We start from the raw sequence: 15,137 nt of genomic DNA on the forward strand, positions 1-15,137 counted from the left end.
TCTTCAAAGTCTGGAAGTTTATAATGTGGTGACTCTGTGCTAAAATCAGCATTTGTTTGTTGCTTAATCCAATTAAAATGTATAATATAAGGTTTAACATAGAAGATTTTGAGGAGTGTTTTGTTGTTTTTTAAATTTATTTTATACCCGTCCCTTCCCTCTTCCTTCAGTGACCCTCTTAAGAATTACTTTTATTTTGAAAATTATAGAACCGGATATTTTCCCGGATATTCTAGTCACAGCAGAACAAGATGGCGTCTCAGCAGCCGCAACCAGGAGGGTCGATGTCTCAGGCCGGATTACAACAACAGTCTGCTTCAATGCAGCAACAACAACAGCAGCAACAACAACAACAACAGCAGCAGCAGCAACAACAACAACAACAGCAGCAACAACAACAGCAACTGAGTCAACAGCAAGACTTTGACCCAGTTCAGAGATTTAAGATGCTTATACCGCAGCTAAAGGAGAGCTTACAGGTAAGTGCTGCGCATGTAGCTGGCTGAAGATGCTAACCCTCACATACTGTTCGTTTTGACATTTAACAGCAGTAAAAAACAAAACAAATTTAATTATTTTAGCCTGAAATTTGATACCTTTCCCGAAAGTTTCCCAGTATACATAAAAATATATTTTATAATTCGATACTGTTGCACAGGTGCTTCAAATTTTTGTACAATGACGTTAATCCCGATCTATTGAGGTGGATTTTAGATCCACCAGTGTGGTTCTACTTCAATTAAACTGTGATTTTAGTGAATATGGAAACCGTGAAACTGTACATCCCACCCCAATTGATGTGTATTTTTATTATTTTTATTGGACTCTTATGACGGAGGTCAAAGGGGACTTTCACATTACCATGGGAACTGCCTGCCTCCCAACATATTTGGCCGGGTCCTGTAAAGTCCTGTGTAAATGTGTAGTTAAACAGCCAATCAGTTCTGGAATTATCTTGACATTTTCCTTTGAATAAAATATATTTAAATCGTTTTGACAGTCATGTAAAACCTAAAAATATACTATCTTCCTGTTCTTTGAAACATTAATATGGATCATTAGTCACTAATTCACTATTATCCAAAATCTGTTGTAGACACTTAGGAAGGAATTCTTCGCCTGGCTCAATATTGATCTGAAACATACTGTGAAGGTGTAGAGTGTGAATAAAATTTACTTTACTTCTTTCCAATGCAGAATGTAATGAGAATCGCCTCCCTGAATTTGGCATATAACACGACAATTGACAACGGCATGTAAGTAGCGTCGTTTGTGGCAACCTCTGATCTGTATGTCTGTGTCAAGCAGCCTTCTGATTTATTTCTATGTGTGTCTTTTTTTTCCTTTTGTTTTAGAAAAACCAGTGACACTTCAGTGACACTTCAGCGCTTTGACAAAAGCCTGGAGGAGTTTTATGCCCTTTGCGATCAACTTGAGCTATGTTTGGTAAGATTCAAACAAACAAATAATCCATCATGGAGTAAAAACAGACATCCAGACACATTTATGTGTTGATTTTTGTGAGTGTTTTGTCATTTCTGTAAGAGATCATAACTGTACCCCTAAAAACGAAATATGACTGTAAACCTTTTTTCTTACAAAACATTACAAATATTTAAATTGGGTGTAAACCAATCTCATTGTGATATGTTTTAATGACTTAAATAGATGAAAAAGAACTTAACTCAAGACTGACTATTAAAAAAAGCATTAAAATTAAAGAAGTTATCAGTCAAATCTAAAAGACCTTTTAGAATGTAACTCCCGCGATAAACGAGGGACCACTGCACTGTATCTACACTTAAGATTTCCTCCACAAACTGAATTTTTTCTTCTTCTCTGTGCAGCGACTAGCATATGAGTGCCTCTCACAGAGCATCGACAGTGCCAAACACTCACCCAACCTGGTCCCAACAGCCACCAAGCCAGACACCGTCCAGACAGAGTCCATGTCATATGCCCAGTACCTTGGCATGATCAAATCTCAGATCTCCTGTGCCAAAGATATCCACAACGCTTTGCTGGAGTGTTCTAAGAAGATTGCAGGAAAGGGACAGCCTCAAGGAATCATATAGATTTGGACTGATGGTTACAGCTCTTTATGCACCAGGTGTTTTGTAAAAGGTGACAGAATTGTAAAATATTTACTTCTCACTTTCATGCTACATTGGCCATGATGATGATTTATGTCAGCAGGTCAAAAGGTCATGTATATTTGGTGGAGCGTGAAGTTGTGTTTTTGCCACCACTTTGTAAATAATTCTGACAGACGTTATGTTGGAAGATGACCAGCAGGTGGCGGCAGAAGCGCAGGTGAAGTCTTTTATAACACGTTTGTATTCGCTAATAAAATCTTTCTACTTACCGGTATGTTTGCTGAAATTTTTCATGTTTCTTAAGGATGTGACTTTCAGATACCGTTCCTCTGCTGCAATTAGCTTTTTTAAGCTTGTCACTTCTTCTTTTGTCTCTCACTTATCCAGTTTCCTAATGTTTTGAAGGACAAGCTGGACCCAATGTAGAAATATGCAAGTTTTCTGCTAATATATCTTTGGGAATCACCTTGTTGGTGAAAAAAATAGTATTTAATGTCAACATATGTTATTGTTGGGATTTTTCATAAATTCAGCTAAAGAAATGTGAATAAATTGTGTTTTTATGACAGGCTGCAAATGAGTGTCTAAAAATAATATTTAAAATTGTTTTGCTCATTTGTCTGTGAAGGCTCAAACATGGTTCATCCCTTGAATATGGTGCCTTTATGCTTGAATAAGTCAGTATTAAGTGGCTTAACAAAAAAGCACTTCTAAAACAACGGTTCAGGCATAAGGACTGGACTGAAAATGACTGAAAAAGCAGCCAATGTACAGAGCTACAGAGTAAAGGTCTGAGCCATTAGAAGCAAAATATAATGAAATGAAAGGTGTTTCAAGACTTTTGCACAGCACTCTATATTTACATACCATCATGCTCTTTTGGCCCTTGTGCTGTGTATTCAGAGGGTGAATGAGGACTTTGTTAACAGGTCAGGTTTCTGCAGCTTCTTCCAATTGTATCTGAAGCTCTGGGATGTATGCAGTCTGATATAGAAACATGTGAGAGGCACACTTGCAGCTGTGTAACATCTCAGACCAATCTGAGCTACTGACAAGTGCTTAGATCCAAAAATACCACCCCCGGTCACTCTTGGAGACAAGGGCTTCATTTCGACACCGGCTATGCTATGTTATTCAGTATTCAGACTGACTTCCAAATATTGAGGATAACCTTTGTATATACTTAAAAAAAAAAAAAACCCCAACAGATTAGTCTTATCACTTTTATTTTCAGTTGATACATTTTCTTCACTGTTAAAGCTCGTAAAAATACACAAATCACTGAGAAAAATTCACACGTCGACAGTTTGTGAACGGAGTTCATCAGATGAAAAGCGAGACAACACCAAATTAACAATATAAAAAGAGAAGGGTAATAGTTCTTTTTACATAAGATTACAGCAGATAAAGTACATATCTGTCGCATCAGGTACAAGACATAATCTCAGACAAAACAGGTATGATCTAAGTGCATTAGCGCATTCCACACAGCTCAGTAATTCACTATGTTCTCTCCGGTCTGGCTGCATGACAATATTAAAAAAGACAATACGAGAAACTGATGAAATCAACTGCGTTTTGAATGTGTTACCCCAATATGATGACATCACTACATCCTCAAGGAAAAAAAATATAATGAAACCAAGCATATTCAAAGTGCACTATAACTGCTTTTGCAACTTCAATGCATTACATTTCTATATCGTTAATGCCCCAGAGATATAAACATTTTCTAGTTTTTAATAATTCTTTTGTCTCGTGTAGTGCCAAACGCCTTACCATTTATGTGTAGCAAATAGTGCACCGATTCAAACTAAGTGCTGAAAAATGTTTAGCATTCTCATAGTTGTGCAGCATGTTTCAGAAAATGTGCAGCAGTAGTGTGAAACGTAAGTAACTGAGCCAAAATATTGAAAAACCAGACACAGCTTGACCTTTTAAAATCCAGGTCAGTGGTCTGACTGTGTTTATGGGTAAGAAGGGCACCAGTTTGTACTGTATGCTGTTTAAAAACAAACAACTTTATTGCACACTGCTTCGTCGTCCCTGAGCTCTCACTTTTTCTGTTTTCCTTTAGCCTTGCTCCCTGGTTGGTCTCTGCAGGAAACACCAAAACAAAGACAAAAATTAAATACGTATCTTCCATATGTTTGTCATTTGATGCTGATCTGGAGTTTCTCAACTGTCTGCAGCACTACATAATAATCCAATAATAATCCAACCTGTGGTCCTGCTCAGGACCAGTGAGGGCTGCCTGGTGAACAACACGGGGTTGTGGTTCGTTCAAGCGAGACATGGGCCCGGTTTGCTGAAACTTGGACACTTCCTGCTGCCACTCATCATCAAAAGACTGTGCTTCAGCTGAGGGTGAGGAATTATTATCGTGTTAGGCAGACTCAGGGCCTAGAAAGACCTAAACAATGGCATTTCATAGTAGTATAACATTTTTATCTGAATTTTTTTTTAAACAAAGTTTTCATGGAACTTGTTGGTAACGCTTTATAATACCGCCCGCTACTAAGGACAGATTGAATTAAAAATGTAAAGACAAGCTGGTCATCTCCTGGACTTCTGTGCCCTCAAATTTGGCGTTGTAAAAGCCGTTTACATTTCTTCACCCGAAATGTTCTGATCACTTTAAACAACTGCTGTGTAGAATTCAATGACATCTAGTAAAGTTACAGGCTGAGACCAATCAAGTGTACCTCCTTCGCTGTTTTTAATCATTTAGATGAGACTATAGGGCGATGTGCACAGGATATACGCTGCCTCTCACCCTATGACAGCTCGGGAAAAACTCTGACCTTGAACTGGAATACCAGAAGAAAATTGATGGATGGACTGAAGGATGGGTCTATGGTATAGGTCAGATTTTGTGTCAACATTAAAATGTAAAAGTCCCTACAGAAAGTGTTTGATTTATCTGTACATCTACCAAGTAAACACAAAGAGCTCTTATTAAGCAATCCTGTTATTACGTAGTATTATGAACACTGCATTCCAGTTTAGCTGATACATATCCATTCCTACACACCTGCCCTTTAAGACTTTACACGACTCAGTTGGCATGTTATTTATTAAAATAAAAATATTTAAAAATGAGAAAAAAACTAAAACTAAGTACATAATTACCCTGTAAAATGGAATTTCAGTGTATGTTATATGGTATTACAATGTATTTTATTTACCTACAGATACTTCAAGGTAGATGCACAATAAATGGTAAATGGCCTCTATTTATATAGAGCTTTACTAGTCCCCAAGGACCCCAAAGCGCTTTACACATCCAGTCACCCACCCATTCACACACACATTCACACACTGGTGATGGCAAGCTACATTGTAGCCACAGCCACCCTGGGGCGCACTGACAGAGGCGAGGCTGCCGGACACTGGCGCCACCGGGCCCTCTGACCACCACCAGTAGGCAACGGGTGAAGTGTCTTGCCCAAGGACACAACGACCGAGACTGACGGAGCCGGGGCTCGAACCGGCAACCTTCTGATTAAAATAATAATAATAATGGATTGGATTGATATAGCGCTTTTCAAGGCACCCAAAGCGCTTTACAATACCACTATTCATTCACTCTCACATTCACACACTGGTGGAGGCGGCTACTGTTGTAGCCACAGCTGACCTGGGGCAGACTGACAGAGGCGAGGCTGCCATATCGCGCCATCGGCCCCTCTGGCCAACACCAGTAGGCAAGTAGGGTAAAGTGTCTTGCCCAAGGACACAACGACCAGGACAGAGAGCCCAGGGATCGAACTGGCGACCTTCCGGTTACAGATGCGATTCCCAACCCCCTGAGCCACAGTCGCCCAAGGCGACTCCCAACTCTTGAGCCACGAATAACAACAAGTCAGATTTTTTTTTAAAGAAAACAAAGAAATAATTACATTGTAAGTAATTTTAAGTAATGTATAAGTAATGTCATAAAAGATGTAAGGGGCCAAGATGAATCCACTCCATTACAAATTTGTAACGTTGTTTGTTGTTCCAAAAGATTATGATAAAATTACACACAAAATTGCTTACACTGTACTAAAATTACTTTAAGTATATTTTATGTCTCATTTCCTGTAAAATAACTGACGTTACATAACACTTAAAAATACTTATGCATTAAGCAAAATTACTTACATTTACTTAGTGTATAGTTTTTTCTTTGTTTCTTGTAAAAATCTGACTTGTTGCCACCTTACTGTAGTGTACCTACTTTTAACTTTTTGTATAAGTAAAATGACATTGTAATTTCAAATAAAATACACGGAAATTCCATTAAATTACAGGGGAATTACGCCCTTAGTCTAGGGTCGTATTATAAAGTGTTACCAACTTATCCAAACACACCATAAAACTATGGTGGTACGCTTAAAAAATTGAGGGAGAATACATTTTTGCAGCCTTTACATACAGAAATAGTAAAGTTATAACATACATTCATCCATATTTTGAAAGTCCTGGTTGAACTCCTTCTCTCCTGTTTTCTTGTTGTATTTCTTCTCAACAACATGCCCCCTGTCCTGGATGTGGTGTCCGATTTTCATCTTCTCGAGACCACTCTCAGAGTCTCTGATTGCTTGCCGGGTCTCCTTGATCTGGGGCGTGTTAAAAATAAGCACATATCATTAAAGTCATGTGACATAGGAGTTACAAGGAAAGCTGTAATAATACCAATAAAACAAGCTCATATTGAGAGTATATGATAGTCAAAGTGTAGACGTTTCTCATGTTGAAGTGGAAACTTACAGCACTAACATGCATTTAGTTTTGATATAATATAGTACAGTAATACATCCACAGGGTTACTTACCCCTCCTGGGGCACAGCGTGTTGACGAGGTTGCTTGGTAGACCTTGGGAGGCTCATTTCCAACCTTTGAATATGTCATTACTGATGAGGAGCGAAATGAGTGGGTGTTTGAATCTGCGGACTCCTGAAACACACAGAAACAAATACTGTCAGGCAATCGCCTTTTGTATAACATAATTTTCAATATCAATTCAGTTTTAGTTAAATCGTTCCAAATCACAACAATATTTGCTTTAAGGCACTTTATATTGTAAGTTAATAGAGAGAAAACACCAACAATCGGACAACCCACTATTAGCAACCACTTGGCAACAGTGGGAAGGAAAAACTCCTTTTAACAAGAAGAAACTGCCAAGAGAAACAGGCTGAACGTAAACTCACAAGGTTTCTGTGCATTCCCTCCATCCTACTTCTCATGCTGGCCATCATGTTGTCAAACACACCGAAAGGGTTTCTCATCAAGTCCTGCACAGACACAATGGGAAAATAATAACAGTCATTTGACGGCTGGCCTCACATGGGTCACAAAACATTTTCAGCTCATAAACAGCCGCAGCATGCGTACAAACATACATTTAGCACAGTGAAGTCCGTACATGTATCTTACACAGTTGCTGCCCGGGACACATTTTATCACTTCACAATACTGTATCACGTTACCTCCTGGCATTCGTGACTAAAGTTTAAGCAAGTACAGCAGAGGATTCCTTGATCTGGATTTTCCTTGCATAGAGATATTAAAAATGGATAACTTCAAATGTTTCTGTGCTGCTTTTGTCAAGCTGGGTTTTCCCCTAATTAAATGGACCCAGATCTTACAGAAACAGATGCATCATCAGCCTTATACTTCAGAAACTGCAAACCACTATGGTTACATCCTCATAACTTCTCAGAGTAAGACAAAGACCAATCACATTTTTTAAACTACTATTAGCTAGACATAATCTTAATTGTGCCAAACAGCGATGATGATGCCATAGTTGAGACCATTATAAACTAGATTATGTAAAACTACTAAAGCAACCCGCCAGTCATTCCACATACTGGTCACAGAGTTTTCATAGGAATTATTCATTGTATTTTTTTCAGAAGTTTAAAATAGACTCTGTCTTCATGTATTCTGAGTATTGTTACAAGTAATGTATGTGTTTGGGTGTAATCTAGCACCACAATAATATTTATGTTACTAATCATCTCCCAAACACCATTTCATGATTAACTTTGACTTTAAAGTGTTAAAGCCTTGAAAGAGTAATTTGATAGTTTAAATTTGGAGTTCAATTCAGTTTTACAACATTAGGGAAAAACCCCAAACAATATGTTATGAGGAAATACTCAGGGTTTATGGGACTGTGAGGAACCATCCATTACAACTGGTTACAGGGTAAGGGGAAACAGAAGAGAAAAAAGGAGAGCACAGAGAGACATGGACAAGACATTTTTGCAGAGAGTTGGCAGAAGTTTATAGCATGGAGTAGTGGCATATAAATGGATCAGAAGAAATGGTCGATGAGTGCTGGTTCCTGGACAAACAGTAGTGGACAGAACTAGTTACAGACTTAGGAGCACACACATAGCCTATATATGAGAAAGTCACATGAGTTTTAATGAACAAAAGAGAACTCTACTGACCGTATTGTCAATCCCACCAAATGGCAACAACGACCGGCTCATATCCTGGGGAGTCAAACAACACCAGTTTAGCAACACAACTTCACACACAATATTTGAATAATTTGGAACAGTAATAGTAAAAATGTCTGCATTATACACTTGTGATCATAAGTTCACATGTACTTGCCCTCATCACGTTGAATGACATTGTAGAACCTTTAGCACTACTCATTAAATGATTGGTGTATGTATTTATTTGAGCCTATATGCTTCCTTTTGACTCAATGTGGGTTAGAGAAAATCTGTATGCTGTGCAATCATTTTACCCTGGAAAAAAAACCCAGTTCAAACAAATCATTAAAAGCCTCAAATTAGCATGACATTGATGCCCATGATGAGTGTGTGTAAACTTTGGACAACAACTGTACATACATGTTCTAGCTCAGTGATATGTTGCTACATACAAAAACTGTAGACTTTCTGTGTTTGCTGTGGTTATTGCCAGTAGCTGTTAGATTTTCATACATCAGTATGTAAGCCTTTGACACAGTCACACACAACTCCCCACATAGCTCAAAGCACAGGCGTTCAAGGCCTTGAATCTTCTGGAAGTGAAAGGAGTGAGAAACCAGGAGGGGCCGGCCTGCAGGCTTCATTCAGAGTCTGTGTTCCCTCGGCCAAAATCACAGGTGTTTGTGACCCTTTGACCCTGGATAAACATCTCAACTGCCATCATGATGTGTGCCAATGGATTTTCAGTGAGTGTGATGCACAGTGGTATTGTGCGTGATCAGTGGGGTGTTGAGTGACTTGTGTTCCAAGTGTAATTGGGTCGCATTGCCAGAGATTAGTGTGGCTTGAACACTGAAACTGAGCTTCATTCATTCTAGGAAGGCTTCAGTGGGCAGGGTGGACCACTGAGGACAGGAATCTCACAGCGGTCCCAGAGTCCAAGGCTGCTCTCTCAGCTCTTTTCAAAGGTCAAGCTGATGTAAAATGCTCCTGACCCGTATCTATGAGGCCCTCACAGCCATTTTTATCCCACAGTGGCATCTGTGAACTAATAAATGCCAGTTACATATCTGCCAGCATTATATTTAGACCAGGGTTGAGCAGAGGAGAGACTGAGGGTGAAAAATAATGTGGTCTACATGTTACACATTATTTTTGGCTGGTGGATAGCTGAAAATTGATCTTTTCTGTCTGTCAGTTTGATATTAAACCTACAACTTTGCATCCCGAGGCAGGCTGCAGGAACCAAAGAAGTGATAAATCACCAGAAAGTTTTTTGTTAAATTTGTTCTCTCAGAGCTAAACGACTACAGAGAAGGTAAAGAGGCACTGAGTCAGGTGACTAACATTAATAGGCGAATAAAGCCAACTTTCTACATTTTTATAGATTTTTTTATTCAGTGTAAACAGAATATTAATCAGCAACAAAAAAAAGAGCTCACACCTTTGTAACCCTAACTAAACAGAACCAACTGTAGAATTACAGTGAGGCTTGATTGTCAGTGATACTTTTGTAAACAAATGCCTTTATGAAGACATGTTTTGAAATGTAATATAAACCCGGTGGTTGATATTGGCAAGCGACAGAGAAATGTGAATACTCAAAGCAGCCATGGAAGGTAAGGCAGGACTTACTGTCCTGCTGAGAATCTAATGCTTGGTAAGCGAATACAAGAAGTACAAGCCTTCCAGCATTTATGTTGTCAGTGTGTGTGTGCCATTGCATCCATGTTACTCTGTAAGCTGCGACTGTGCGTAATTATGCTTGTGAAGATGTTTTATTGATGTATTTTTGCGTGCACATTTGTGCCTGTGACATTGGAGAACAGTTAGAGGGAGCGAGTGAGCTGTCTGTCGTGCAGCCGCTAATTGCAGCACCATTGCCAAGGCACATTCTGCCAAACAGATGGATGAAAAGAGCAACAATGAATAAGCCGAGTGTCCGTGACATCTGTACATACAAGCCACTGCAAAGACAATAACACAGCTGCACAGCTTCAGACCACTCTTGGGTGGCATTTCTCCTTATCTTCAGATAAATGAGGCAAAGCAGAGACTTAATTTCATATGTCTTACCACACAGTAGGTCTTCTGATTGTTGTTTTAACAAAACAGTGTAAGAGAACGCTAACACAACAGGTTTCTGTAAACCAGATTTGCTGTTAGAGGAAACAACAGAGCAGCACAACAGCTTTCAGTGTAGCCCCTTTCTTGTCCTTGACTTGAAGGAGGAAGTGTCTGTTCTGTTATGTGTAGACTATAACAGGGTGAATGAAGATCCACCGTTCGATGTTTATTCAGTGCCCCAGGCTGATGAGCTCCTGGACCAGTTAGGGTTTTCAAAACCCTGTGTTTGGAACACTGTCAGATTTGACATCTCAGCAGAGTACAAGCTGAAAGCCGCTTCTTTAGTCTGTCATTTTGTGGTACTCCCTTCTAAATTTTCTGGGTCTCCATGATGTGTTGTATCCACATGCAGCATACACTGCACATATCTGGATGATGGTAGGATTCCAAGCAAATGCTGGGAGAAACATGACATGGTGCATGATGGGAAGCATTATCCAAAGTTAAAGTTAACTCCAGTAGTCACTGGGACATTTAAAAAAAAAGTCTGATTAAAAAAAAAGAAAAAAAGAAAAGAAAGGTTTTTAAAAGACCTAAATTCCTGGGATTTGTAAGTTATGAGTGGGTGTTTTTTCCCTGAACTGCACAGCTCTAACAAGGCCCCTGACCAACCTAACTAAGATTGACTCAGATCTGGTGAAGCAGCCACTCTGTAGAGAACCACACCTCCGCTCACCTTACCTCTCTCCTATTTATTCTGCAGGCTGATGCTTTAAACAAGAGGGTGAAGCAGTTCAGAGCAATCCGTCAGTCCCACTTTCTAGGATTTGCCTTGTATCCATGACCCCCTGCAGTGCCTCCACTGCTTGAAGGAAACCTAGATCACCTGGTGGTTCTGTCTTTTCAGTGTTTTAAGCTCAAGGTGGTCTATAGGCTGTGCGTGCAGATAGTTGTGGCAGACTTCCTCTCCCACTCTCATTAGACAAGTAGTAAGAGCTTCCCTCTCAGCTGGCATTAGCTAGTTAAAGGTATGGTGCTAATAAAGAGAAAGCAGACAGCTGGCGATTCAGGGCAGGCTTCTGATGTAAGTCATTATCAAAGATATAAATACAGGCTCTCATGAGGTAGTGGGATCAAAGCAGGTGACGGGAACTAAGTTTGACTAAAAGCAGGCAGTGGAGGGGCGATTTGGAAAAGGTTAACGGGTGCAGTAGCAGGTCTAAACTAACCCTTGGCCTATCTACTCGTTATTTCATTACATCGAGGACAGTTAACATCAAAAAGTTCCGGTCATCTGGTCAATGAATACTGTCTAACCATCATATCTTGAGGAAATATGTTGCAAAGCCATGGCCTTAAGCTCAGGGTATAAGACAAATTGCATGCAATAAAAGATTATTGCATGCAATTGCTAATTAAATGCAATGCTATTATTGGGATAGCATTGCATTTAATGATGACAGACCAGCTAAAGTAATATCTAAATAAACACTTATCTTCAGCAGAGAAAAGCAGAGTTCTTTGGGGTCATATGCCTTGGAGTTTTCAAGCTTTAAGACTGTGCATGTTTTTGCAAGAAAGCAGTGTGTCAGTGGAACAATGCACTATAAATAGGGCTCTTCAGGGCTAGATATAACTGTCCTGAGAGGCCAAGGGGGTTGCCCTTTCCCAAAACCAAAGACTCACATGGACTCTCACCCAGTGAGAGGTGCCAGTGGCAGGCTTCCAGTATAGCCTTAGTAAACTCAAAATACCAACCATCTGTGGTTATAAACTCACAGATCATAAGTGTTACACTTAAGCAGAGGCTTCATTCATTTCCCTTGTAGAGCTAAACTGGTGGTGTCTATTACATGTTAGCTGAGTTTACAAGTTGACGAAACACGTTCTCACCCTGTGTTCGTTTCTCAGTGGATGGGATGAACTGGGATGTTCTACCATCTCGTGGCCACGGTTTCTCCCATCCATTAGACTTGGCATAAGGGCCCCACCGAAAGGCTCGGAGAAGCTACGCATCATCTGCCGCATATGCTCCCTATGTGCACGGAAAGGATCCCTGTGGGAAAGGAAGAAGTAGTAAAGACAAAGTGTGTCTCAATATTCGCTAAGGAAAAGAAAAGGAAAAGAAAAAACAGAAATAAAAAAAGATTTATGTTTACATGTCAGAATGACTTACATCTTTTAGTTACATGAGCTTGAAACACATTATAGACAAAGTCTTTACTGAAGACAACACACTGAAATATGAAGGACTCCTAATATAATTTTAGCCACCTTTAACACTTGCCTTAGAAGTCGGGTCAAGTGTGGCTGCCCTAACTAAGTGATAGCACAGTGCCAGTGTAGACACTATACTACACTTTCTGCAAACTGCACTGGCTCGTCCTTATAATGATAGAAAGCTGCATCAAAAACAAATATGGACACAAAGTAACGCCCTTGTATTTATTTTTAACAAGTAAAGGGGTTCACATTAAAACCAACTATAACAACTTAAACTTATTAAAAACTGTATCATATCACAGTTACTGTGCTCGGTGCAAAATTGCAGTAACACGACTAAGTCAAGGAAAACTATCAGGCTGTTATTGTCTTGTATATTGCACATCTAATTAACCGAACAACAGAGAACACAGTCAATTTAGTTAGGTCTAATGTGCCAATGACAGATTTTAATAAAAACAATATTCCCACTGCTGTTCATCCGCGTGATAAATTGACAAATACATACACGAATGAAGATTTAGCAAGACTTCCAAACTGAAAACCCAACAGATTTGAACAGTGACAGCTCTTAAGAAAAATTTAACACACTGGTTCAGTTACTCACGAGGCGAACGGATCTTCATCAAACTCCCTGAGACTGCTGTTGAACATTTTCAGGTGTTTTCGAAGCGGTAAAGTTCTTCTAGAAAAAATCCGCCACAGGTGTCCGGAGCTCGCCGCTCAGCCTCGGTATCGTTACTATAGAGGCGATGACAGGCAACCTGATGTTAAAAACAAAGTCGCGCTGACGGCAGACCACGTGGTACGAATCCGTCCCTCGAATTGGCGGGTTCATCATGGGGTCCGCGCGCTGTCTGTTGTGGCTGGCTGCTATGGCAACGCAACTCTCGAAATTTCTTGGAAAACTGAAGTTTCTTGTCCTGTTCATGTACGTTGCTGCAAAAAGTTGAAGTGTGTTTATCAGACTTATTCAGACAAGGAGCTGTTACATTCATACAGTAAGCTATGCCACTAAATAACAAAAAAAAGTAGACATATCGGTGACATGAGGGAACTCTCTGGAGCATTTGCTGGAGTGATTCTTGGAAGACATTTGTAAGAGTGGCTCTGTTTAAACAGTAACCCTATCCCAGAACATGCCAGGAGGCCATGCACACAAGTAAAAGTTGCACTTAACCCCATGCAAGCGCCCACACAGGCAAGCTTAATTTTGTCGCTTAGTTAATCACACATTCTTATTTATTATTTCATCGCAACACTCACTATTTCGAGAGTGCTTGAGTGACACAGTGCATCCTAGAAGCAATATAGATAACCATCTGGCAGTTCCACAAATAGACCTGAGTGTAGACTCAGCTCTGACTTGGATCCAATCTTGCTGAAACATGGATACAGCACTAAAAACAAACACAAACATAAATAACTAAGAAGCACACATCTGATATATATATGTGTGTGTTATCTATATATATATTTAGGCCCTAGGCAGATGAGAAGTCATCCGTTTCATTCTTATACAACGCTCCATGGTGTAATTTGGAGCCTTACAAATAAAATGCAAAATGTCAAAGTTTGTGTTGTTTCTTTCATGTCACGTCCAATTCTACTTCATTCACACAAAAGCACAAGACAGCTTTCATTTGCACAAACACACAGAGCACTGTGTAGCTCACCTGTCACTTCTTTTTATTTTACTTCCAAGGCTCCAGGCTTCCTTGGATTTTTTTTAAGTGGTCTTGATCAGTAGTTCTTCGTGCTTTCAGATGCTCTCTCAAAGTTTTCCTTTGGGTGTTAGCTGCTTTTCCCACTTACTTTCAGTCAGGTACCTAACTCAAGGGATGAACCAGTTGGGTCCAGTGGTACACATAAATGACTCAGCAAAGACAGTAAGTATCTACAGCCATCTGCAAAACATGGTGGTGCTGTCATTGTGTGGTGCTGTCATTGTGTGGAGCTGCATTTCAGCCGGTGGTGTTGGAGATATTGCAAAAAGTTGATGGAAAATTTTTGATTGATGCTGAAATAACATGTGGAAAGCACCTGACTGGCAACAGTGTGATTTTTCAGAATAACAATGATCCAAAACACAATACCAGTGCAGTAAAAGCATATCTGGATAGGGAAAAAACAAACAAAAAAAACCCCAAACCAGACACACAAACACAAACAGCCATAGTTTGGCCTCTCCAGAGCCTGGACCTCAGTTAAGGTAGTTAAAGCTTGGACCTTAACTGACAGTAAGATTTCCCTTCATTAAATATGAAATGTGTAAAAACAAAAGAAAAATGCCGATCTTAACAAAAA

The 15,137-nt window shown here is 39.7% G+C and overlaps 2 protein-coding genes across 3 annotated transcripts; one reads left to right on the forward strand and one right to left on the reverse strand.

Moving 5' to 3' along the window:
• The first annotated feature begins 219 nt into the window (after positions 1–219).
• On the forward strand, positions 220–2,651 carry med29 (mediator complex subunit 29). The gene is made up of 4 exons (XM_086261573.1): positions 220–479; positions 1,198–1,256; positions 1,356–1,446; positions 1,848–2,651. Exons 1-4 carry the CDS (start codon positions 252–254, stop codon positions 2,073–2,075), a joined length of 606 nt encoding a protein of 201 aa, XP_086117699.1. The 5' UTR covers positions 220–251; the 3' UTR covers positions 2,076–2,651.
• A 1,445-nt stretch (positions 2,652–4,096) lies between these two features.
• mlf1 (myeloid leukemia factor 1) lies at positions 4,097–13,701 on the reverse strand. 2 transcript variants are annotated; one of them, XM_086261578.1, is made up of 8 exons: positions 13,438–13,701; positions 12,501–12,711; positions 8,547–8,591; positions 7,296–7,379; positions 6,916–7,038; positions 6,541–6,700; positions 4,319–4,457; positions 4,097–4,193 (listed from the first exon to the last, which is right to left on the reverse strand). In XM_086261578.1, the coding sequence occupies exons 2-8, from the start codon at positions 12,633–12,635 to the stop codon at positions 4,151–4,153; spliced, it is 729 nt and encodes a 242-aa protein (XP_086117704.1). In that variant the 5' UTR covers positions 12,636–12,711; positions 13,438–13,701; the 3' UTR covers positions 4,097–4,150. The 2 variants fall into 2 exon arrangements, with proteins under 2 accessions (XP_086117704.1, XP_086117702.1); XM_086261576.1 differs by having other exon boundaries at positions 12,501–12,663; positions 13,438–13,699.
• Between the last annotated feature and the right edge of the window lie 1,436 nt (positions 13,702–15,137).

The sequence above is a fragment of the Aulonocara sp. 'chitande type north' Nkhata Bay genome, linkage group LG14, assembly GCF_057382095.1.
Source record: "Aulonocara sp. 'chitande type north' Nkhata Bay isolate Kocher_YH1m ecotype deep benthic linkage group LG14, A_spYH_male_GT1.1, whole genome shotgun sequence".
NCBI classification, from domain to species: Eukaryota; Metazoa; Chordata; class Actinopteri; order Cichliformes; family Cichlidae; genus Aulonocara; species Aulonocara sp. 'chitande type north' Nkhata Bay.